The 22,199-nt window shown below is 50.9% G+C and overlaps 8 protein-coding genes across 8 annotated transcripts; 3 read left to right on the top strand and 5 right to left on the bottom strand.

Annotated features, from left to right (window-relative positions):
• Positions 1-126: 126 nt before the first annotated feature.
• On the bottom strand, positions 127-604 carry VTN00DRAFT_5745 (uncharacterized protein; the record flags this gene model as incomplete). Its single annotated transcript, XM_069432309.1, has 2 exons — positions 127-310; positions 507-604. 2 exons carry the CDS (start codon positions 602-604, stop codon positions 127-129), a joined length of 282 nt encoding a protein of 93 aa, XP_069288182.1.
• Positions 605-5,720: 5,116 nt separating this feature from the next.
• Positions 5,721-6,053, top strand: VTN00DRAFT_5744 (uncharacterized protein; the record flags this gene model as incomplete). The annotated part of the gene is made up of 1 exon (XM_069432308.1): positions 5,721-6,053. The coding sequence occupies one exon, from the start codon at positions 5,721-5,723 to the stop codon at positions 6,051-6,053; it is 333 nt and encodes a 110-aa protein (XP_069288181.1).
• An 826-nt stretch (positions 6,054-6,879) lies between these two features.
• VTN00DRAFT_5743 (uncharacterized protein) lies at positions 6,880-8,532 on the bottom strand (the record flags this gene model as incomplete). The annotated part of the gene is made up of 1 exon (XM_069432307.1): positions 6,880-8,532. The coding sequence occupies one exon, from the start codon at positions 8,530-8,532 to the stop codon at positions 6,880-6,882; it is 1,653 nt and encodes a 550-aa protein (XP_069288180.1).
• A 3,209-nt stretch (positions 8,533-11,741) lies between these two features.
• Positions 11,742-12,983, top strand: VTN00DRAFT_5742 (uncharacterized protein; the record flags this gene model as incomplete). The annotated part of the gene is made up of 2 exons (XM_069432306.1): positions 11,742-12,084; positions 12,145-12,983. The coding sequence occupies 2 exons, from the start codon at positions 11,742-11,744 to the stop codon at positions 12,981-12,983; spliced, it is 1,182 nt and encodes a 393-aa protein (XP_069288179.1).
• A 1,310-nt stretch (positions 12,984-14,293) lies between these two features.
• Positions 14,294-15,039, bottom strand: VTN00DRAFT_5741 (uncharacterized protein; the record flags this gene model as incomplete). The annotated part of the gene is made up of 3 exons (XM_069432305.1): positions 14,294-14,670; positions 14,777-14,893; positions 14,967-15,039. The coding sequence occupies 3 exons, from the start codon at positions 15,037-15,039 to the stop codon at positions 14,294-14,296; spliced, it is 567 nt and encodes a 188-aa protein (XP_069288178.1).
• Positions 15,040-15,528: 489 nt separating this feature from the next.
• VTN00DRAFT_5740 (uncharacterized protein) lies at positions 15,529-17,583 on the top strand (the record flags this gene model as incomplete). The annotated part of the gene is made up of 2 exons (XM_069432304.1): positions 15,529-15,695; positions 15,774-17,583. The coding sequence occupies 2 exons, from the start codon at positions 15,529-15,531 to the stop codon at positions 17,581-17,583; spliced, it is 1,977 nt and encodes a 658-aa protein (XP_069288177.1).
• Positions 17,584-18,738: 1,155 nt separating this feature from the next.
• Positions 18,739-20,522, bottom strand: VTN00DRAFT_5739 (uncharacterized protein; the record flags this gene model as incomplete). Its single annotated transcript, XM_069432302.1, has 2 exons — positions 18,739-20,348; positions 20,420-20,522. The coding sequence occupies 2 exons, from the start codon at positions 20,520-20,522 to the stop codon at positions 18,739-18,741; spliced, it is 1,713 nt and encodes a 570-aa protein (XP_069288176.1).
• A 583-nt stretch (positions 20,523-21,105) lies between these two features.
• On the bottom strand, positions 21,106-22,026 carry VTN00DRAFT_5738 (uncharacterized protein; the record flags this gene model as incomplete). Its single annotated transcript, XM_069432301.1, has 1 exon — positions 21,106-22,026. The coding sequence occupies one exon, from the start codon at positions 22,024-22,026 to the stop codon at positions 21,106-21,108; it is 921 nt and encodes a 306-aa protein (XP_069288175.1).
• Positions 22,027-22,199: the final 173 nt, after the last annotated feature.

Raw genomic sequence — 22,199 nt, 5'->3', positions numbered from 1 at the left:
AGTGTTGCGCGCCTGATTTCAGCCTTCCAGAAGCTGAATCGAGGTTCCGAAGGGCGAAACGGAGAACAAGCGATCTGACGGATGAAGTGGGGGTTTTCCAGGCATACCCTTGCAGTTGTTAGAATCTCACGCCATGATTTGTATTATCAAAGATGCGACCAGGAACCAGGATGTTACGCGGACGATGCGAACGCAGGCGTGAAGGAATGGAAGGGTGAAGACCCCAAACGGCACCCCAGGAATGCGCAACAGAACTTCGAGAAGCGGACCGCGGTCGTAGTTCAACAGGATAACGACTCCGTCCTTGCTCCTGAAAGAAAGGCTCAGGAGGGGTGGGACTTGAATTGGAGTTTGATGCCGATAGCTCGCTTCGGCTGAAACTCAACCTTGTCCCTTGGCGGCGCGGTGGAGCAGATGCTGAACAGGAAGACGAGCTAGATCCGACGCCGTCCGGGGTGTTTCGCAGCACCCGCAGAGCACGACACGGTACTCTCTGTGGTACCAACCTCCGTGGCCAGTGCAGGAGAACAGACGACCACAGTTCGGTCCAGGAACCGACGGACTCCTGAGGGAAAAGGGGGTACGCAGGTGGAGTGGTGACCATGCTCTTCTAGCAGTACCGTTTCTACCGTTTTGCCTCGACCACCAGTTCACTAACCTCGCTTTTCACCCGCAGTCTCCACACGATCCTCCCATGCAGCCAAGTTGCTGCTGATAATGCACGAGGCTGACCCACAGCACAGGGGCAACTTGTTACCAAAGACCGTTCATCTGGAAAGTCGAAACAGTGCACAAGTTTTGGACGTGCGAGGTCAGGGGTAGCTGCTCTATCAGTTCTGTTTCTAGTGCAACTAACCTCATACAGGCTCAGGCCTAACAGCCTCCGATACTCGTTTTCGTCCGACGCCAATAGCGTCGTCCGGCGGAGTCTATGGATTGCGTTAACTTTATCGGTCCACAGGAAAGCTCCAAGCACGGATACAAAAATGATGCGACTCTTTCCCCAGGGGAAAGACATGGGATAGGATAACAGACAAGGAGGCCCTGCGGTCTGCAGACTCTATTCTCTGGTACTGGCTGATGCTGAGGCCCAGGGTGAACTTGGCTACCTCGATGTTCGCACTTCGCAACCCCGTCGAGTCGTTAGACTTCCGCGCCGTTAAAGCCAAAGCAGGACCCGACTAACTGTCCCTGGATCCACAAGCCGCCCCCTGTGCCAATTGATGGCCCACCGCACGCCAAGCAAGGCATCGCAGGTCTCCTTTTCAGATCTACCAATTATACGCAGTACACAGTATATCCGGCTTCCATGGTTTCGCCCCTACTGTACTTGTTACATCGCTCTTGACGAGCATCACTGTTATGCATGATCTATATGGAGCATTCCGTACGCACCGGGCGATATTGAATCATTGCGCCAGCATGGGTTTCCAACATTGGCGAAGTTCTTTGTACCCCGTACTCCGTAGTACGACGTGAGACCCTGATCCTTCCCACGTGGAAGTCGCACGTCGCTAGAAGACAAGAACACCTGATCTGAACAAGTTGGGGAACGGTATCCTAAGAAAAGCAGTGATCGAAACTTTCAACAGTCTGACAGCTTGATTTTCTCTCAAAGAAACGCACGGCATACTCGGCACGTACACTACCAGGGTAGGTACTCCTAGTGCTGTATATTCCACTAATGGCATGGTACAGCGTATTTTGCACCCCTGAGAGGCTGAGCCTCACAGTTTTAGTGGTCGTTTTGTTCCTGGACAAGTCTTAATACTGGTGGTGATATAACGTTCGAACGGTTCAGGATTCCTAGTCCCAGGGCTTCCGCCGTCAATCTTGCACGCTACGGAGTACAGCTACCATCGGTCGAACCCAGCACGCATAAAATAGTAAAAAAATTAAAATGTACTTATATTCGGAAATTTTTTTTAAAAAAAAAGTTATACATATGATGCCATATAGACTGAGCTTTCAATAACTACATAGTGAGACGCTGTCACTCGTTAAAATCTCAATAGGTGCTGCTTAATAGTATGTACCGTTCGGGAGCGAGGAAACTCAGCTGTGAAACACAAGCTGTTTTGTTCCGTCCGTGGTCTGCTCCGTACCCAGGATGACAACGGTAGGTACCTAATTCTACTCACTCACAGACCGTTGGCTCTTGCTCACGTCAGGGGCGCTGGCCGCGCTCCCGTCTCCATGACGGGGAATGCTGTGGGACCCGAGGAGGTTTGAAGGTTGGTTAATTCTCCATAGTACTCCGTAGACGCAAGTCTTTTTATGTTTTGTATCCGTGCACTCAGTTACGACCATTATTGTACCCATCAAAAATGTTCAAGTCCTTCTCCAATGTTTGCAAAATGTTTACCCCATGCAATCGGCCCCCAAAAAAGAACAGCCCATCTATCTGCAAGCCAAGCTTTCCCCAGTAGCGCAGACGTACTAATATAGTAACTCTGACCGTTGACGATCCGATCACCGCGCCAAAGAAAATACTCCGAACGGAACGACGACTGGCGTGCAGTTAGCTCGTTTCAGAACCCTTCAGCCCTAGAAAAGCTCGAAAACGGCCCCTCGTCCGTCGGAACATTTCTACCAGGCTTTCGTCTCGCCTTTCGAAACGCGCTACCGACGCCAATCACGTCTCCTTTTATGTCATGGCCGGGGTTTTTAGTCGCTGACCATCTTAATATCTACCAGTGGTAACAGTACTCCGTACTTCGTACTCGCGAATTTCGTATTTTCGTAAACGGTGCAAAGGCCTTATACAGCACTGTGTACATGTACTACTCTGTAAAGAGTTGTTGTTCGATGTAGGTAGATCAGGAGGGAGCAGTGGACAACCTGTCAACTGACATGACAGCCTTGGAATAGAAACAACCCGCAATGCGACGGGAAAAATGGAAGAACACGACACGACGAACAAAGTCGCGTTAATAATACTCCGCGCCTTGTCGGACGTTATGATTATTTACGTGCAGATGGATACTTACTGATTGTCAGACCGCGCGAACCTAGTAATCCGAAGGTGTGATGATGAAAGCTCTGATTATTCGAATCTACCTAACCAACTGACTATTTATCTCATGGAATTAGGGGTGAAGACCTTCCAAATATGGCGTCCCGAAAAAATATGATATATCGATGCAATATAAAGGGGTATTGCAAGGGTTATAGCAAAGGAAAATATGCGATCATGGGTATAGGCAGTATAATTCCTTTATGGCAGGGATTTTGGCCTTCGAGGGGTCCGGATCGGCGTGTGCTGACTAGGCTGATAGGCTTCTTGGCATACCCGCTAGGTTATAGTGGTAATATTCGACTGATACTGATACTGATAGCGAGATCAAGATCCTCGTGCGACATGACCTGCACATCTGACGTTCCTCCATAGCCCCCTTCAGCTGAATCTTCTCCGCAAGGCCAGGAGGTATGTGACTTTGAGGCTCGATTGAGAAAGAGAGATAAATAGATAGATCGATCGATAGACCGCTGCAACACCAAAGCAACCGGCTCTGGTTGTTACTGCAATGTATGCCTGGAAACTCGAGAAGCCGACAATAGACAGTGAGTAGCTAGCTGGAGTTCTACGATGGCTCAAGCTTGTTTGTGTTCCTTCTTCCAAGCCTCTCCTGGACCCACCAGTGCACCATAGATAGCAGGAAACACCGCTCAGTAAGCAACTAGCGTTCAGCCCGAGTATGCTGCATAGCTGTAGGATGCATGATTCTATATACCATACAGTACGTGAGCATAAAGTCACACTGTACGTTGCTCCCGACCCATACGGCGGATCTTAACACAGGACTGTACATAGATTAGAAGATGCGGTTGCATGCTTGTATGGAATACACATGATAATTCCTCGACATAGGCGACTTGGATTAAGAAAAGCAACAATTCCCTTCTTCCAAGCTTACTGCTTTAGTGTTTCTTGTTGGCCGTGCAGCTAGATACCATCCTACGTGGTCTATTTCGAGACGAATATATAAGTTTCAAGCACAAACCAGAAGCAAAATGTTTAGACCCAAAAAGCAGGGAGCAACGAATCCTCTGTTTGACCAATGTTGCCAGCGATTAAAAAAACCAACCAGCAATTCCACTCATAGATTTCATCTATAATTCTCAGGTGCATTAAGCCTGTACTATGTTTGGTCTGCTCGATAGACTTAGTAGGTACCTACCTAAAGCACTCCGCAGCCGACTAACAACTAACATTCCTCTCAACGGTGCAGCATACATGTATCATAAATGTACCTATCCGTCAACCATCTGACATGATAATAATAATCATCATCGGCAGCTGAAGCACTACCCCACCTTGTCCAAGGCAAGAGGTAGGGGATCACCAGATGCGCTTATATGTATGATTTTAGCAGTGAGATAGAGCGGGCATGTTACGAGGATTGACGCGTCCAAAAAAAAGAAAGAAAGAAAGAAAGAGCACGATTAGCTTAGCTGAACCTGTCGTCCAACTTCCGACCCCATGCTTACCTCACTTTTTTAACTCCATGCTTTGCTATTCTTGATTCGTTGCACAAGCTTCGAACCATGGCGTGGCTTATTCAGCTCAGCTTGGGAGCTGTACGGTACTTTATTCAAGTATACTATTTTTGCTTTACTCCTGCACCGCACCCTGTACAGAATTGTTCGCTTTTGACTTTCCCTCGAGATGCAAGGTTAGAATCGCCCGTCTTTCTCTGATGTACTAGTGGTAACTGGGCGGGAATCCCAAGTTTGGGAAATTCCTGTCCTATCCCGCCTGTGATTGGGGGATTTTCCCAACCCAACCCAACCCAGCTACCAGTGCGGCCAGCGGAACATTGCCAGTTAGTATACTTGTTTCTTATTATCTGGTACTTGATACTATATAGATAATGTGCCTGTCAAACAGGCTTCTTACACCTGTTGTTATTCATGGTTCATTGCCAGGTTGTTCCCGTCCTTGTCCCAACTTGGGAAATTTCCAATTCGCGGCGGGATGGGATGGGATGGGATTTTATTTCTGACCCCACGTACCACAGCCAGTGTGTAATGACAGACTTACAGACTACTATTTCAAGGAGAAAATAATAACTGACAAATAGAAAAACTGATTGTTGGGCGAATATCCGACTTTCGGTCATACCTTCACATAAGTAAATACCTATAGTTATACTGTTTGACTCAGACATCACTGACTGGAAGTCGATATTGGCAATTGGATGTTCTTAAGACCATGACTAGATTATAGCTCTGGTATTGAAATGACCGTGGCCCTGGTTTTCAGGGTGTTTTCTCGATTGACAGTTTTCTTTATGGAATCACTATAATACCTCTCTGATTTGTTTCTATAGCTGCTTCTCTTAAGAGGCCAGAGAGTACATTCTGCGTCTACTCGGTCAGGATAAGACCTAAGAAATATATAGCATAGTCTTAGTGTAATAACCAATCTGCTAGAGCAAACCAAAGCTTCAATTCCACAACTCCCACTCCCCCTCCATAACTGGTAACAGAAAAAGGCTAGAAGGGTCCTGATATAGCAAAATATTTTCTTTCAGGCATGTCAGTTCCAGCAAAATCAATCTTTTTACTGCGTTGCATCCCATGGACGAGAAATTATCATAAGCTCCGCGTGATAATCTTCTTTGGACCCAGATCCACTTCATGGCAAAAGCTTGATATACAACACATATCCCTCCTCCGATCGGACTATCCTCTGCTAACCTTAGGTATCATTTACGATGGACGACGAGCAGATCTCAATAGATATCCGCACCGGCACCATCGCTACTAGCCCACAGGAACAGGCACAGGCAACGAGGATCCAGAGATCCAGCGAGGTAGACCCCCAAACGTTAAATAAAGTTATCGACCCGACCCGCAAAGTGTGGCGTGGCACTGAGGGGAGGCAAAACGAAACTTTCTTTCCTGTAGGGCTGGCGCCAGACAAGACGAGACGCGTCAGAGAGTGGAGAACAAGAACAAGGACCCTCGGTCTGGAGTCACGGGTCAGCTCAAATTCCTCTCTGGTGATTGGGTTAGAACTTGGATATCGATCTACAGGATTTGGCTGATTGTTCTCTGGAGGTCCGGTCCAGCCTCTTCGGAGGAAAGGTCGTTATGGAGGTCCATACATGGAATTGTTTTTCTGCTTGCTGGCTTGGGGATTGAGACGCGCTGGCATGGGATGGAATGGAAGGGAAAATGTTTCAAGAATTACTTTTTTTTTCCTGTTCTTTCTCGTCTCAGTTTGCAGTATTAGTTCCTGTCTGAGCAGTGTTGAGCGAGCCCGCTCGAGCGCAATGTATTGTAAACCTGGCATTGTTAAAAAAGCTAATAACGGAAAAGAATTTCTGGTCAAACCCTTTAGTTATATCAGAGCGGTGAAAGCATTTTGCTCTGCTGTTCAATCCGCGAAATTGAAACTCTAGAAGTCGAACGGATTTTGCTGTGTGCTGTGACTCAAGTTTGAGTCACCACCTTATGTCAACCAAGCTGCGACGTAGGTCTTTAGGCGCACAGTTATCTCTTTTAAATATCTATTCACAGTGATCAGGATGTTCAAGATCAAGCAAGCATGAGATTATTTGTGATTGGTTAACGTGGCGGCCTGGTCCACTGAGGAAGTCTTATGAGTGTTCGCTACAAAAGATTTACTAAAACAGTTCGGCATGAAGCATCTCCACTCGAGAAACAATAGATTTCCATCTGAAGAACTCTAAATTGTGTCGCTAATTATAATCGATGTATGATAAATAATACAACAAATGTAGATGCACATGTGTATATATAGCCCAGCCTCCAAATCCATGCACCAAAAAAAACCTAACAAATGCCTGGCCCAAGGACGCCTCCATTCCACAATACAGTACTACACGCTCGCTAAATTCCACACAAAAATCAACATAGCACGGCCTCCAAGGCCTCCACGTCTCCACCGGCTTTTCTGACCGCCATAAGGGCGGCCTCGCTCAGTTTCCGCCGCTTCTCTCGTGCCTCCTGCTCCCGTCTCGCCTTTGTCTTCGAGCTGCCGCTAGGCGCCACACCCGTCAGGATTTTGTGACTGTCCTCCGGGGTGAAGTTTACGAACGACACACTGACTGACTTGTTGGCGCCTTTCGGGCTTCCAGATGACCCACCGGGGGCCTTTACCGGCTTGGGCCCACTTGAAGACTGGGAGGAAAGCTTGCGGCAGTGACTACGTCGCTGGTTCGCCCTCATATTCGCTGGGTTTCGAGCAGCCATTCCTGACTTCGGTGACGTGCTCGTAGGAGAGACAGATGGCGATCGCGATGGGTGGCTAACGTGGGCGTTGTGAAGTGTCGCAAAGGGGGAATCATTGGAAAATCTCTGCTGTGCAGCGGGGATATTAGGGTACGAGCGATTCTCTTGGTTAGTCGTCGAAGGCATCCCCGATGAGGAAAACGAGGATCCCGCAGCCGATGACATATTGAAAGACGGATCAAACTGGATCATCAGACCCCCTTGCAGCAAATCATTCTGTTGGTTTATATTCTGAATCGGCCTCTGAGGAACAGGCGACACCATCGATTGATTCTGAGATTGCCCTTGGCTCTGAGGTACCCGAGAAGGCATGGGAGACCACCACGACTGGGCATCGTGGCTGTGGATATCAGGGGTGAAAGGAAGAGCGGGAGTGCCAAGAGCATCGCTATGCCATGAAGGCATCGGTTGCGACTCCGAGGAATGTGGGGAGTGGAAGAAGTCATCTGCTGACGGGGAACTCGTCGTCGTCAATGCTGCGGAGTTCGGGTGACCTAGATATCTTTGCCTTGCGAGGGTGTTTGCCGACGGCGATGGCATGCTGACAGAAGGTGATTGATGAAGGAACAAGTTTGAATCGTAATGTGTTGGCATCTCGGCAGATTCCCTCAGTATCGCATCGGCGGACGGGCCGCTAGTTGAAACTTTCATTTGTGCGAGGTTGTTGTTGTGCATAGTCTCATGCTGAACGAGAATGTCTGACGGCGGGGGCGACAGAGGAACATGCTCCTCCGAGCCACGGAGGTTGTTGAAGTTCTGAAACCGCTGAGCCCAAGCCTCCGGGTATGTCATTTTACCCGTTTGGAGATGCGTAGAGCGCATCAGGCTGGGAGAGAAGCTCTGCTTTCTCAACAATGCACGACGATCATTCGGCTCACGACGACGGATGGATTTCGGGGTTAATATAGCGCTGTTTGAAGCGGAAGCTTTGCGGCTTGGTGTGGCCGGGGGTGTAGATGGAGATGAGGAGAACAGAGCGAGGGCCTCTCCAGGTCGGGATGACGCTTCGAGATTGAGGCTGAGATCCGATATGGCAGAAGGGTGAATAGTTTCATGAAAGACAGGCCGTTGCTCTGCGCATGAGGCTGCGTCTTGCTGCAGGGACCAAAGCCCTTTGCGCCAGGGCTGTGGTGACTGAGGGTGGTGTCTTGTTGAAGAGCCAATAGGCGACAGGTCGCCACAGTCACTTGATAACGAGCCTGGGGGGAACAGTTGGTCGATGTCACCCGAAAATGACGCTTCTTTGTTGCCGTCACCATTAGAGTCCATGTTGACGTATTGATTGAATAAATCGTTAAATGAATGATCGAACGGCTGCGCGAACATCTCGATGGCTTTGTCTTCCGTTTGCATCGATGAAGTCGCTGGTACTGCTTAAGGACCTGTCGAGAGCCGCTATGATTGGCGAGCGTCGGCGGAGAGCAGTAGACTCGCTGAGAGGCCGGAGACTTCGCTGTCCAATGAATGGAGTACCGAGACCTCCCGGTCACCGTCAATGGGTGTAATCAAGTTGGAAGCGAACTGTAGCGACTGTTTGAGACGGTTTGATCGTTTGACAACTGCGACGATACATGCAAAGAAAGCAAAGCAAACAAACAGACGGATGGTCCTATTTGAATATCGAAGACGAAGGCTCCCCCAGCCTCCGGACTTGCGTATAACATTCCTCTTGCTCTAAAGATGGGACGGAATGTGCAGCAGGGGAAGGGCTAGAACTGACAGCCGGCTAAGCCATCCAAGATCCAATGATGTGGGAGACCTCTATGGCACAGCCAGGTGAACAGCTGGAAATCTAGGTGGCTTAACATTCCTGACATCCGTCGGCCACGGGGAGGAATGTAACACCCCACTAAACCAGAACCAGTCGAAATCATAGAGCCAGAGGGCAGCAGAAGAAGGAAACGGAGTAATTAGCCGTTTCAGAAGAAAAACTCATGATCCTAAAGACCACGAAATCTGACAAAGAGCACAATGGGCCAAGGAAGGCTGGAAATCGTGCAATGGAAAGCCAGGCCTTTGCGAGTTGAGGATCCACCGGAAGTGTAAGCGTCATAAGTCGATCTCCAAAAACACCTGGTTGATCAACCAAACAAGGTTAATTAGCGACCTTGCGGATCTCTCCAATAACGAACGGCAGTTTGTCTAGACCTGACACGAGACTAATTATTGGAGGCGCACAGTGGTGGTAAGATACCGTAGTGCACGGACGTCGACAAGGTCGCTGGAATGGATATCGGAATGCGAGGTTGGGTGGAATTCCTACGCCCACTCCAGCAATGCTTGAATAACCAGGTATCTGATAATAGTGCAAAAATAGAAACCCATCAAGCTTTCTTCGGCGGCTTGCACTTCTCTGTGCCCTGAAACGCATGGTAAAAAAGGACCTGCAGGGTACCATTAGCCTGTTCTGAAACGCCAACTTCTTTCTTGATGTTGAGGAAGTCGCTCAGCATTTAGATGGTCATTGCGTCGAGCATTGACCCGGACTTTTGGAACGCTCAAATTGAATGAAATAATCCAATCCCGTCAAGTTGAAATCTAGCGGCTGCGAAAGCCATTCACTTTCTTCGTCCTTTCAAGGGTTAGTGTTGAAGACAACAGCAATGACTCTTCCTTTGTCCGGATAACCATGTGTGATTGGCCAGAGCGATAAACCAGGAGATGCAATGGCCAACAATGCCGGGAATTCTTTGTTCACGGACAGCGCTTAAATCAGGGTCCAGAAGCTGCGGGGCAGCATGCCCTGGCGGGGTTCATGCATCTCTCTGCCACAATCCATTATTAGAAACGGTTCCATTCATCAAAATGGTCAAAGAGGTCGTCTCTGCACAGCCAAAAAGTAATATGAAGTCTGGCAGATCATTTTGCCGGGTCTGCGCCGGCTTTGCGGCCTCATCGAGAAAGATAAGCAGTCGTCTCAATTTAGAACCAACTGAGAGATGTCAGCAGAGACCAATGGCCGGTAGCTGGCTGGAGGGACAAGAAGTAGAGAGCCCAGAGGCAGTGCAGGCACAAGATACTGTGATAAGACATCAATCAATATCAACCTTGGAAGATACTTTGGTCTGCAGATCGAAGCCTCATCTCGTTCTCGCCCATTCAGCTTCATCTTTGATTATGCTCTCTCAGTGCCATCTCCGGAGGGTCATTCAGCAGACCCAGCAACACCAGCGACCGATGCTTCTGCTTAGTGGAGATAAGCGCTCAGTAAAGATGCACGGAAAGATGGTACAGAGCCCATCATACAATCAGACCTAGTCAACACAGGAAATATGTAAACAGAGATGCAGCAACAATCGAGGTTGTCCGTAGTCCGTCGGCCTGGAAGATTCTCGTCTTCCGGCGAAGGCCGCATGCCAAGCCGACAAGCCCCAAAACGGCTTAGTCAGGATGATCTCACGCTGGGCCGGCGCCGGATCGGAGCGAGAGCCGCCGCTCCGGGAGCGCTCAAAGGAGTCACGGGGCGGGCATCGATGACAATCCTGAAGATCACCTTCTCTCCAACCTATTATTAGGTATTCTCATATCATCGACTACTACTGCACGACACTCTCGGAAGTCCCGTATCCGAGATCCTTCTTCTGGAGGAACCGAGTCTGTTCTAGGTTCTTTTGCCTTGCCCGTCAGACCCGCCCCGCTGCCTCGTCCAGTTTCGTGCGGGGATCTGAGGTTCGGACAGTGAATTCATCCCACTCTTCGAGCCGTCGCCAACTTGACAAGAAAAATCACGTCTGAGGGTCTCTATTTCCAGTCTACCTAAAAGTACGAAGACCCTCTCTTGCTGCACAGCAAACGCGTCGCAGCCTCCGGCCAGCGAAAATAACTGGACGCCCTTACGACCTTCCTCGGTGTCGTGATCAGATCCAAAGGGACGTGGAAGTCATATGGGTTGTATAAGAAGAAGAAACGAAAGACCATTTTCAGGGGACAGGGCAAACCTGCGGCTTGAAACACTCCATCAGCAGCAAATATAACCGACCTCCTCTGCGCCCATGCTACAACGGCGGCCTAGTCTGCTCCTCGAATGGAATATCTAAAACAAGAAAAAGTGCTGGTTGCTGTTCTGTACCATGTCTCTGAATATCGTTCTGGCCGGGGTCTTTCCGGTCGTTCTGTCCTGAGTTTTCCGATGTGCTTCAGTCGTGCCTCATCATGATGGACTCCGTCCTTTCTGCTGGAGGCCACCCGAGCCATTCACTCTCGACGGAATTACCAGTCAGCGCAGCACCGAACTTTGAATTAGAACACAGCTGCCTATTCTTATTCGATTCTACCAGCCATCGAATTACCCACGACTCTTGGTGTTGCAGGGTGAGGGGTGCTAACCTCGACATCATTCCTTCTAAACCCGCAAAAACCCACCATCCAAAGAGATGGTACAGATCCTCACGTTGTTTACAAAATACATAAACTTCCTCAGATCCACTTTCTCGGCTCTTCTTCTGCCTGATTCTTGGTTCCCGTTTGCGTTGAAAAAGATGGAGGGACCACAGAACCGCGAGGACAGCTGGGGCACTCTCTCCACCGTCCTTTCCAAACTGGAACTTTCGGTTTCGCGAGACAGCTGCTACGCCTCTGATGAGACCCCTGCCCCATCAGCTGTTGCCACGGCTGCAGCCACACCAGACCTGTCGCCTGTATCGGCTACTGAACTATCGCTTGCTCCGGTTCCAGTTCTCAAATCGATCTTGAAAAAGCCGTGCACAGAGCTCGAGGCAGAAGACACTGAGTCTGAATCCGGTTACGAGTCTGATGGTTCAGAGTCTCGATACGACGCTTCTTCAGACTGCGACTTCTCTGCTTCTCAAGACTTCGACGGAGGTAAGTGTTTCTGCCGTCCGGTCTGGCACCCTGTGACAATAAACTGATAGAGTATTCCAGAAGATCTATTCGATGATGATGACGATGACGATGCTTCTGATGCATCGTTTGAATACATGACATCTGATGTAATGACTGAGTCTCATGGTGAAGGCGATGAGTTCGACTTCGATGATTCATTCATCACCTTTGAGTCGTCTGTCCGGTTCAACTCTGAAGTCCGCTATATCGATGCGCCTGACTTTTACGACGAACATGATCACTCTACTTCCGAGATGACTGTCCATGAGATGATGGAACTTGCTCGCGCTTCTGGCAACCTTAGGATTCTCCAGAAAGCTATGGACAACGAATCCAACGATGGCAGCGCTCACGAAAGCTGCAGTGAAGATGACGACGGCAGTGCTGATAGTGATATTATGGACGGTCCGGAAGAACATACGCGTGATGACGTCGAGCTCGACAAACAACTGTTCATTGCCTACATGAATGGAATCAACGGGGTCCCGGAGAACAAGTACAAGCCACACCTTCGCACTCGCGCCAACGAAATCAGACTTGGCCGTGCGCAGTATCCATTCTTCGAATCAGAAACGGTCTATGGTGCATATCTCGACCATGTCCTCAACCACGTCATCGGAATCTTCCGCAATCTTGTCGAACGCGATGAGTTTGAAGAGCTCGTCCGTCTCAGCGAGAGAAAGGCGGCTATGGAGCAGCTTGAATCTTCTCCCGAGACAGTTGAGTCGCACACGAAGAAGCTACTAAAAAGGATCGAGGATCTACTTTCTGAACGACTCGCCAAGTGGAATGTAGAGGTCGGCGAGGACGAGCTTAGCTTCTTCGCTGGTGGAGTCGCTTACGCTCTTGAGAACCGGAGCATCTACACTCACGACTAAGGTAATCTATCTCATGGGGGAAAAAATGGTGCACAACAGGATTGGGAAAAAAAAGGAAACGGAACTAAAGGGGCTTGGTAACTACTAAAATCTGGTTTACCATTACGGGTCACGGTCGGGATATCGTGACGACGCTACTACATATTGCAATAATAGCAAGAGTAGCAAATGGGATTGCTCTCACATATAAAAAAAGACAAGAGGTGAGAAAGCAAAAAAAAATGAATTGCCTCACCACGCCGGCGTGTGCGAGAGGCGAAAAGAAAAGGGAACAGGGAAAATATGAATATCACAGTTAGTCAGTCGGCCAGTCGCCCTCTTATATCAGGGAGCTATGCGCATCCACCAAAGGGGACTATCAAAATCGGGCGTTAGGAACGAATCGGTACGGGACCATAAAAGCTATTAGATTAGCATAGGATATCTGCCCGGTTTATGCAATTATTCATACCTACATACTGCCTACTAGAAAAGAACAGAAAAAAGTAGTTCTGAGGTTCGTAATGCTATTGTCCATTTATTCATATATAACTATTGTGCATGGAATTGAAGTCTTCAAATCCATTAGTTTTACTAGTTTCACGTTCCAATATCGTGGTGAGTAGTATCCGAATCCAGATTGATTTGATTCCCTTAGACTTCGTATGTATTGAATTATATCGTGTAAATATCTACCTAGAATAATACATCACGCAAATGAGTGGTTGATGCATGTACATACTTGTACTGTACAGACGGAGGAGGGTCCTCGAATTCGGACTGGCCCGCTTCACCGCATTTTATACAGAGAGGAGATCCGATGATAGTTATCTGTGAAGATGGATGGTTCGTAGGGAATGGGAGGTCGTCTTCGTGTCTCGTAATGAAGGACATCCGTGTCTGGCAGGAAAGAGAGGTCGTAATGTGACGTTGTATGTGGAACTGGTGTAAGTAGGGTGAAGAGCTGCAGCTGCAACGGACGATGGTCCCGTCGCTATTATTGTCCGCAGCAAGGGAAGGCAAGCGGTATGAATAGTTCCAGCCTTCAGTCGTATTTTCCCCTTTCAACCGCCAAAGTAGCATAACCATCAACTCCTGCCGCCAAGCAGATCTCGCGCTCAACGTACGGATACAAAAGTTTCGCTTCATGTCAAGGCATAAGGATAAAATCGGGTCACGGCGTGCCGGTTCGGCGTTGGCAGTTTGCCCGAGATAGGGTACCGACCGACGTGGCAAAATCCAAACATCACATAATCTTCGATCGTTATGGGTCGCGCAAAGACCAGACCAGAAACCCCTGACATCGGTCTCTTTGCATCGGGGGTTCGGATCTATCGCTGAGAGGCGGTTGGTGTCCATGATTCCGGCTGCCAGTTCTCACTTGGTGCTCCCGTCTCCCTGGCCCATGGATTCTTGACGGTCGTTGTCGTGCCGCTACCTTTTTGGTTGCCAACAGCATTTCTCACACCGGCCTGATCTTGTTGTTCTTGCGCGACTCCAGGACGAGTCCTGAGGTCGCTGGCCCGTGTCGCTGGTCCGGGCTGCTGCTGGGTTGGGGGTTTGTCAAGGTATGATGGCTTGCTGGCCCATCGCTCGTCTGCCAATCGTGCCAGTTGTTTGAGCTGCTGCTGGCGCAGAATATCTTGCTGCTGTTCTTCAATAGAAGGTGGTTCATGACGGACGTAGCGGAGCCATTGGTGCCACTGTGCTGTAATCCCGTTGCTCCTCGTTAGCTCTGAGTAGTACCCCGCAGTAATATCAATAACACATGGCAATAATGACCATGAAAAGGGGGCGCGGGGTCATGAACTCACGGGTGATCTTGACGTCTGCGTAGTGAGTCCTGGGGTTGTATTTTACGATCCGCCGCATGCGCCCGCTGTTCAGGGCATCTTTAAACTCCCAGTATGTATTTCCAGCGAGATCAGCGCCTGTAAAAACAATGTTAGGGACCGTGTCTTTCTCCCCGGTTCTTCATCACGAAGTTGTGGTCTCTGCGCATACCGACCAAGAAGGATCTTCGCCACGGCAGTCGAAGACTCTTCCACTTGAACCACAGACTGTTGACCGGACTCATCTCCAAGAAGTTTCCAAGCAGACGGGGCCGTGGATCTCAGGAACGCGCGAGTGGATACAGAGTACGTCAAGCAGAGGTTCGATAGCGGGCCTCGGCGCGGAGTCGGGCTGGGCCTTTTCGGCGGACGTCATCAGTGGAGCGACAAAGCGGACAAACTATCGCAAAGTAAACCTTTCCCCCTGAGCGCAGCATTCCCGAGTTTTTCCTTTTTATTCACCTTCGTCCTGCTGTCGGTGCCGGTGTCTACGGGCCATTCGCATATCACAGTCTCTCCCTTCTGTTCTGCCCCCCTGGTTCTCCGGGGCAGATCGGCCGCTCCTTGCTGACGCTCAGCCTGCATACTCCGTACATACTGGTTACTTACTTGTCCATGCGACCCTTCGGAGCCCAACGCCACGTCTCTGCTATTATTGGGAACGCCCGTCGAATCTCCTGCTAGATCTATATCTACCCCTGCACACTATTCTCGAAGCTGGTTGGCGAGCAACGATGGCGTCGGTCACGTCGTTGGATAAGGACCTGCGCAACATGCGCCTGTCCAAGTATACCCCGCAGGCTGCCAACGAAGTCCGCGAGTGGATCGAGGAAGTGCTCAACGAGAAGCTGCCGGCTGGCGATCTGATAGCTGCGCTTAAAGATGGCGTCGCTCTCTGCAAGTACGATGGGGATCTGCAGCCCGCTTGATCTATATTCAGTGCCGTTTTTACTGACTGACTGAACCCTCGGGTTTCCAGACTAGTAAACCTAGCGGTTTCGCCCGGCGTCAAGTTCAAGCAATCATCGATGCCCTTTGTACAGATGGAGAATATCTCACATTTCCTCCGCGCATGCCAGATGCAGCCGCTGAGTCTCCCGCCCCACGATGTCTTCCTGACGGTCGATCTCTACGAATCCAAGGACCCCGCACAGGTCCTACAGTGTCTGGCGGCTTTCAGCCGGAGGGCAAATGCTCTCCAGCCGGCCAAGTTCCCTCACACAATAGGCGGCGTTAAGGACAAATCTGGTGGCCTGAGTCCTCAAGTGACCGGGCGGGGACGAGGCGCCAGCAACGTCAGCGACTCTACCTCTCGCACCCTCAGTCCTGCAGCCCACGTCTCCGGCGGCACAAGCCCGAAGCCAAAGTCCCCTACCTCCCCGAAGGTCAGCAGCTGGAGCAAGCCGTCGGACGAGAAAGTCACAGCACCAGCATGGAACATCCACCAGTATGGATACATGGGCGGTGCAAGTCAGGGGAACCAGGGAGTCACTTTTGGTGCCCGTCGACAGATCACCACCCCTCTGCCAGCAGTGCCATCCCTGGCAGAGAAGGAGAGACGTAGGCGCGAGGAACAGGAACGAAAGCGTCTGGAGGCAGAAGAGGCCGAGCGCAGGCGGCAACGCGAGCGGGAAGAGGAAGAGGAGCGTGCCAAGGCCGAGGAAGAACGTCGATGGAACGAAGAGACGGCGCGTCTGAGAGAGAAGGAGCTTCGTGACGTCGAGGAGGAAAAGAAACGATGGGACGAGGAGCAGCGCGGATGGGAAGAAGAAGAGAAGCGCCGTCTCCAGGAGGAGAAGGAAGCGGAGGAACGCTTTGAAAAGGAGAGGCAGCGGAAACGAGGCACCAGTGATGCCCGCCTCAACGGTCAGTTCCTCAGTCAATACAAGGCTAGCCAACAGTCCGCGGAGAGTCAGCGTATCAAGGAGCTGGAACGCGAACTCGAGCAGGCAAAGGAACGTGAACGCCAGTATGAGCATGAACGACAGGCCCTTCGGGAGAAAGAAGCTCCCAGAGAGCGTTCACGGAGCCGCAGTCGTCAGCGGCCGGTGCAGCCCAGCTACGACCTATCCTCACTGGAAGAAGAGCGCAAACTCCTCCGCAAAGAATGGCAGAACCATCAGGAGACAACTTCAACCAGCCCACCTCCGAAGCCCCGTCGTCCTCTGCCTGATCCACACGCCAGCCCCAAACCTGCCACTCCTCCACGTCCTCTTCCAGATCCAACATCTCCGCAGGCTCGCAGCCCGAAACCCGTCACGTCTCCCCGTCCTCTCCCAGACCCAACATCTCCAAAGGTGATGGCAAGTCCCAAACCAGTCACATCACCACGTCCTCTCCCCGACCCAGTCGTCTACGCAGCATCAAACAAGCAGCGTGAGAACCGCACCGACCGTTTTCTCGCCTCGAACCCCGCCCCGGAGGCCCCCAAGCCCGCAACCCACCGACCAGAGGACTACTCCTCAACCGCGGAGATCGACGCCGAAAACAGCCGCCGGATCGCCGCGCAGCAGAAGACACGTGCCGGTGGCTGGGCCTCCAAGTCCCTGCTGGAGCGGGAGATGGAGCGCGAGCGTGAGCGCCAGCACGAGTGGGAGGAGAGCCAGAGGCAGACCCAGGAGGCCGCGAAGAAGGGGCTCAAGGAGAATATCGGCGTCGGTCCCGGGGAGGGGGCCTGGGACGTCCACCAGTACGGTTACATGGGTGGTGATAACCAGAATCGCGGAGGACCCGGCTTGGGAGTCGGGGGAGCGAGGCGGCAGATCATCGGTCCTAGGCCATTTCCATAAATGAAAGTGAATGGATGAGTGCTGTGATGTTGATATACCAAGTACTTTGTTTTTTTCTATCCGTTTACCTGCGTTATTCCCCCTCCCCATGAGTGAGATTGGACAGGGAAGAAAAAAAACCGAATCCTACTTGCTCTTTTCTCTACCCGTTTATTTTGACTTAATTCCCCATTCTGCTTCAATGATCCCCCCATTAGCGACACTTGCCACTTTCCCTCATTCTGTTCCGTTCTTCTTTTCTTTTCTCCTTCTTCGAGTCGCTATCAATCTCTCAATCTCTTTTTTTCTTTTTGCCCTTTCCAGTTTTTTCCTTTTTGCTTTGCTTTCGCTTTTGCTGCTGCACTGACTGGATGATGGGCTTTGTTTTTACATCTTAACATGTTGTAGTTTTGTTCTGTTTCACATATAGATTTTGTCTCTTTTTTAATTGATATTTATGGTAAAAGAGAAGAGGGAAAAAAATAGAAAGGAAAGAAATTATTAGATGAGTTATTCGCTGCTAATTTAAGTATGGTATGTTATGTGCATGTACATGTTCCGTAGGTATCTACCTATTCATTCATAAATTATCAAAGAGAGAAAAGCCGGTTACTTCTCTCTATACAGATAGAGGGTCTTGGTTGGTATCTTCATGGCTGATGAGGTAGGTCTTTCTGGCCTTCCTCATAATGACACTAGAACATAAGCCCGCGCTTGTGCGATGGGTAGGTATGTGAATTAAGAAGACCCAGGAGCTGCATCGATTCCAACATTCGGGTTCCAAGTTTTTTTATCAATGCGGCTGTCTGAGCTATCTCATATATCTCACTAAAATGAGATACGCGAGACCGATCCTCTCGAAGTCCAAGACCGTCCTCCAATAATCCAGACTTGGGCAGTCTGTGGGATAATAGCGGACTGAGATGGTGGTCGTTGTTGATGATGTTATCCCGTCAGTCGTAGTTTGGCTAACAGGATATATAGAGGCAGATTTATCCTAGCTGGTCACGTTCGATAGCAGTAGAGTTAGGGCCCGCTCAAGACGGGTCTCACCAAGTAGCTAGGACTCGGCCTTGGTGGAGTGCTGAGGAGAAGCACCGAATACAGCAACGGCCGTAGAGAATCGTATCCGGTTTGTGTCCAGAATTGAACATTCTGCCGACGGTCTCTTTCATCTTATTCCTGCACCTGCAGCGGCAAGATATCCTCGACCAGGTACATCAACCGTTGCCCACTCTCAATCAACCAGCACCACTCGATGTCCTCGACCTTCCGGCTACTCTGGCTCCGCCGGACCTCGACCTGCGCCTTATCGTTCCGGGCCAGGATGCCATTCGTGACGGCCTGCTTCAGCTCCGGCGTGATGCGCAGCATGTCGCTCTCCGCCAGGAGGGTGAGCAGCGACTCGAGCAGGATCGACACCTTGGCGTTGTCGACCACGCTGGCGGTGCTCGCCGCGTAGGGGAGGAAGCATTCCTCCAGTTTCGTCTGGCTCAGGTAGTTCTCGTCGGTATCGGGCGCAGCGCTCTCGCGCATGCGGAACAGGAGCAGCTCGCAGAGGGTAGTCTGCGCTTCGGAGGAGAAGTGAGGGAGGACTGATGGGGAGACGAAGGCCTGGAAGACTGGGAGGGGGAGGTGACGGATATTCTCGACAAAGAGGTGGTACAGTTCTTCGAGGGGCATGAAAGCCTTGGGGAGACGCTGCGACACTGTCGATAGAAGCTGGAGGAGGCGCTGGCGGAGGGCCAGAGACTGGAAGCCACCGAGACAGGCGACGCCGCCGTTCGCGTAGATCGTATCTGACGAGTCGAGAGAGGAGTCTGTCGCAACGTCTTTGGAACCTGACTTTGACGATGATGATGGTGACGGTCCGGCACCTCTCCTGGGCCGCTTTGCCCGTGTCCGTGTCTGTGTCTTCGAAGTGTCTGCTTCTTCCGACTCATCTTCATCTTCCTTGTCCTTGGACAGGTAGTCCCCGTACTCGTCTTCGTCGATGTTGACATCCACTTCCCGCTTCTTCGGCTTGTCATCATCCCGCTTCAGCTCCTTCAGCTCATTCTTGAATACCTCCCGGAACTCGTTCACGGAGGTCGAGCTCCCGTCCGCGAATATGGCTCTCATGATCCTGCGGTTTCGCCCGTAGCCCGCAGCGTCGATCGTCAGGTACTTGAAGATCAAGCTCTCGGTGAGCAGTCGGTCGCGGTCACGCTGCTTCTTGCTTGGAGTCGCGGGCTGTGATCCATTCCTCCCATTCTCCTCCATCTTCTCGAGCCGCCTCACTCTCTCATTCCAATCGTCCTCCAGGACCTCGCACATGAACTGCAGCCAGAGCTGCCACCTCTCCCAACGCCTCGGGTAGAGCACCGAGCAGTTGAATGCCCACCCAACGGCATGCCAAAAATCCTCCGCTCGGGACCACAGAGATCCCGACATCCCCAGATCAAGATTCAGCGGCTCCGTCTCGTCGAGCACCTTCCTCGATATCCCGCCATCGTCTGCACCGCGACGCCGTCCGCCATGTCGGGACGAGTCGAAATGCGTGAAGGAGAAAGCCACGTCGAATTTCGCAGCTATCGGGCCCACCAACGTATTCGTGAGTCGCAGGAGCTGCAGCGCCGCGTTCGCGGCCTCCTTCTCTTGCTTGGTTTTGGCGCGCGTGGTGGTGGAGGGATGGACGACGAAGGTCGCCGCGAGCGCGAGGTGCTGCGGCGATGGCACAAATGCCGGAGTCGATGCGACGGTGCCAGAGGTCAGTATATCCAGCAGGAGGCTCAGAGCATGGTTATCTGTAGGCAATGAATGGGTCTTGTTAGCTTTTTGTAGCTGTCAACCGCGCGGCGCGGGAGGTCGAACGAACAGAGCTTCTCTTCGAAGTAGATCCCACAGTGCTGTCGTAGTTCGAATGGGAGAAGCTTGGCTGGACGATAAAGAGGCAAGGGGGCCTCCTCTTGGCTGGCCATGGTCGGACGTTGAGCGTCTTGTTCTTCGTAGTCGTTGAGGTGGTTTCGCTGAATCGCGTCGATGTCGCGAACGCTTATCGATAATCGAGCGGGACGCCCGCTCCAAGCCGAAATAGGAAATCGTAACCAAGGTTGACCGGTGGACCTCACGATCTACGATGTGATGCAAGTGTACTTTTCATGCTAGTATTATTTTAAGATGTATACCAGAAGTTCTGAAAACTGATTACTTGCAGTCACATTATGGATATATTTACCTTTTTACCGTACAACTAGGATGTGAGTACCCGTGAATTCGATATCGAAAATGATCGTCAATGAGATCATATACAGCCTTTCTTTCTCTTACTCAGTGAATGTATTTCTTTCATCATATTCTTTCTTCCGAGCTACTTCACTGAACATCTATTTAAGGCTAAATTTTCAGATGGGAAGTGTTTAATATCTTCTAGAAAATCCCCAGCAAGGTGCTGTGAAGAATGTGATTCATGTCGTTCATCCTGACATGCAAATTAAACAATACAAGCGACGTCCTCATCACTTAATCATCGTATGTACAGAGAATGCGGATGGACCTTCCTATTTACTGAGACAACGACTTCGCGAAGAAGTCAACCAGCTTCGGAAGATGTCCATCCACATGATCATACAGCGAAATATGAGTCTGCCCCTTGACCACATAAAGCTCCTTCGGCTCCTTGGCGCGCGCGATTGCCTCCTCGCTGAAGTAAAGGGTATCCGCCTCAGACCCAGCAATCATGAGCAACGGACGCGGTGAGATCAGGTCGTTGAAGGCGTACGACGAATAATTCATGATGAGATCCATGCTTCGAACGGGGAAACGGTTGGTCGATCTGCAGTGCTGGGCTCGCGGAGTGCGATAATACTCGCTTCCTTCCCTGAAGAGCGTGGGAACAGTGTCTGGAAGCCCCTCGGGGCTGTCGGGGAGGAGTGGTTGCATGGAAACAGGCTCCCCCCTGGCCTCTGCGATCCGGGCCTTGCCAGCCTCCTGCAAGGTCTTGAACAGTGCTGCCCGGTCGATCACCATGGCGGTATTCTTCATTCCTTCGCGGAACAGGCTGCCGACGTCCGCCGCACTTAGCGTGGCAACGGCTTTGATGCGCACATCGGTCTGCGCGGCGAAGGGTACATAGCCGCCAGATGCGCAGATCCCGAGCGCTCCAATGCGCTCAGGGTCGACTTCCTCAAGGGTAGACAGGTATGTCACGGCGCTTCTGACATCTTCAGCTCTCTGGAAAGGGTCCTCCAGGCCTCGCGGCTCTCCTCCGCTCTCTCCCTGATACGCGGCGTCAAAGGCTAGAGCGATGAAACCATTTTCTGCCAGGAGCTTGGCGTGCAGACCAGCAGTTTGCTCCTTGACTCCTCCCATGGGGTGGGCAACGACAATGGCGGCATGCTTGCGATCCGGCGCGGAGTCGGCTGGAAGATATAGTTCACCGACGACGGTAATGCCTTTGCTGGGGAATTCGACGCGACGAGGCATGATGATCATTAAAAAGGACAGTCAAATAGGTAGTTTATTTTTCAAGTCAAGTTCAATACTCTGCATGTCGTCAAGATTGTTCAAGGTGTGTCGTGTTTATATAGTTGAGGTTTGAATTCGAAACTCCGAAAATGCGCAAGCTTCCCGAAGCATATCGGAGACGCATTCAGCGG

The sequence above is a fragment of the Thermoascus crustaceus genome, assembly GCF_041956765.1.
Source record: "Thermoascus crustaceus strain CBS 181.67 unplaced genomic scaffold VTN00scaffold_3, whole genome shotgun sequence".
Lineage (NCBI taxonomy): Eukaryota > Fungi > Ascomycota > Eurotiomycetes > Eurotiales > Thermoascaceae > Thermoascus > Thermoascus crustaceus.
The sequence above is the reverse complement of the archived record's forward strand: the minus strand, read 5'-3'. Positions and strand labels throughout refer to the sequence as shown.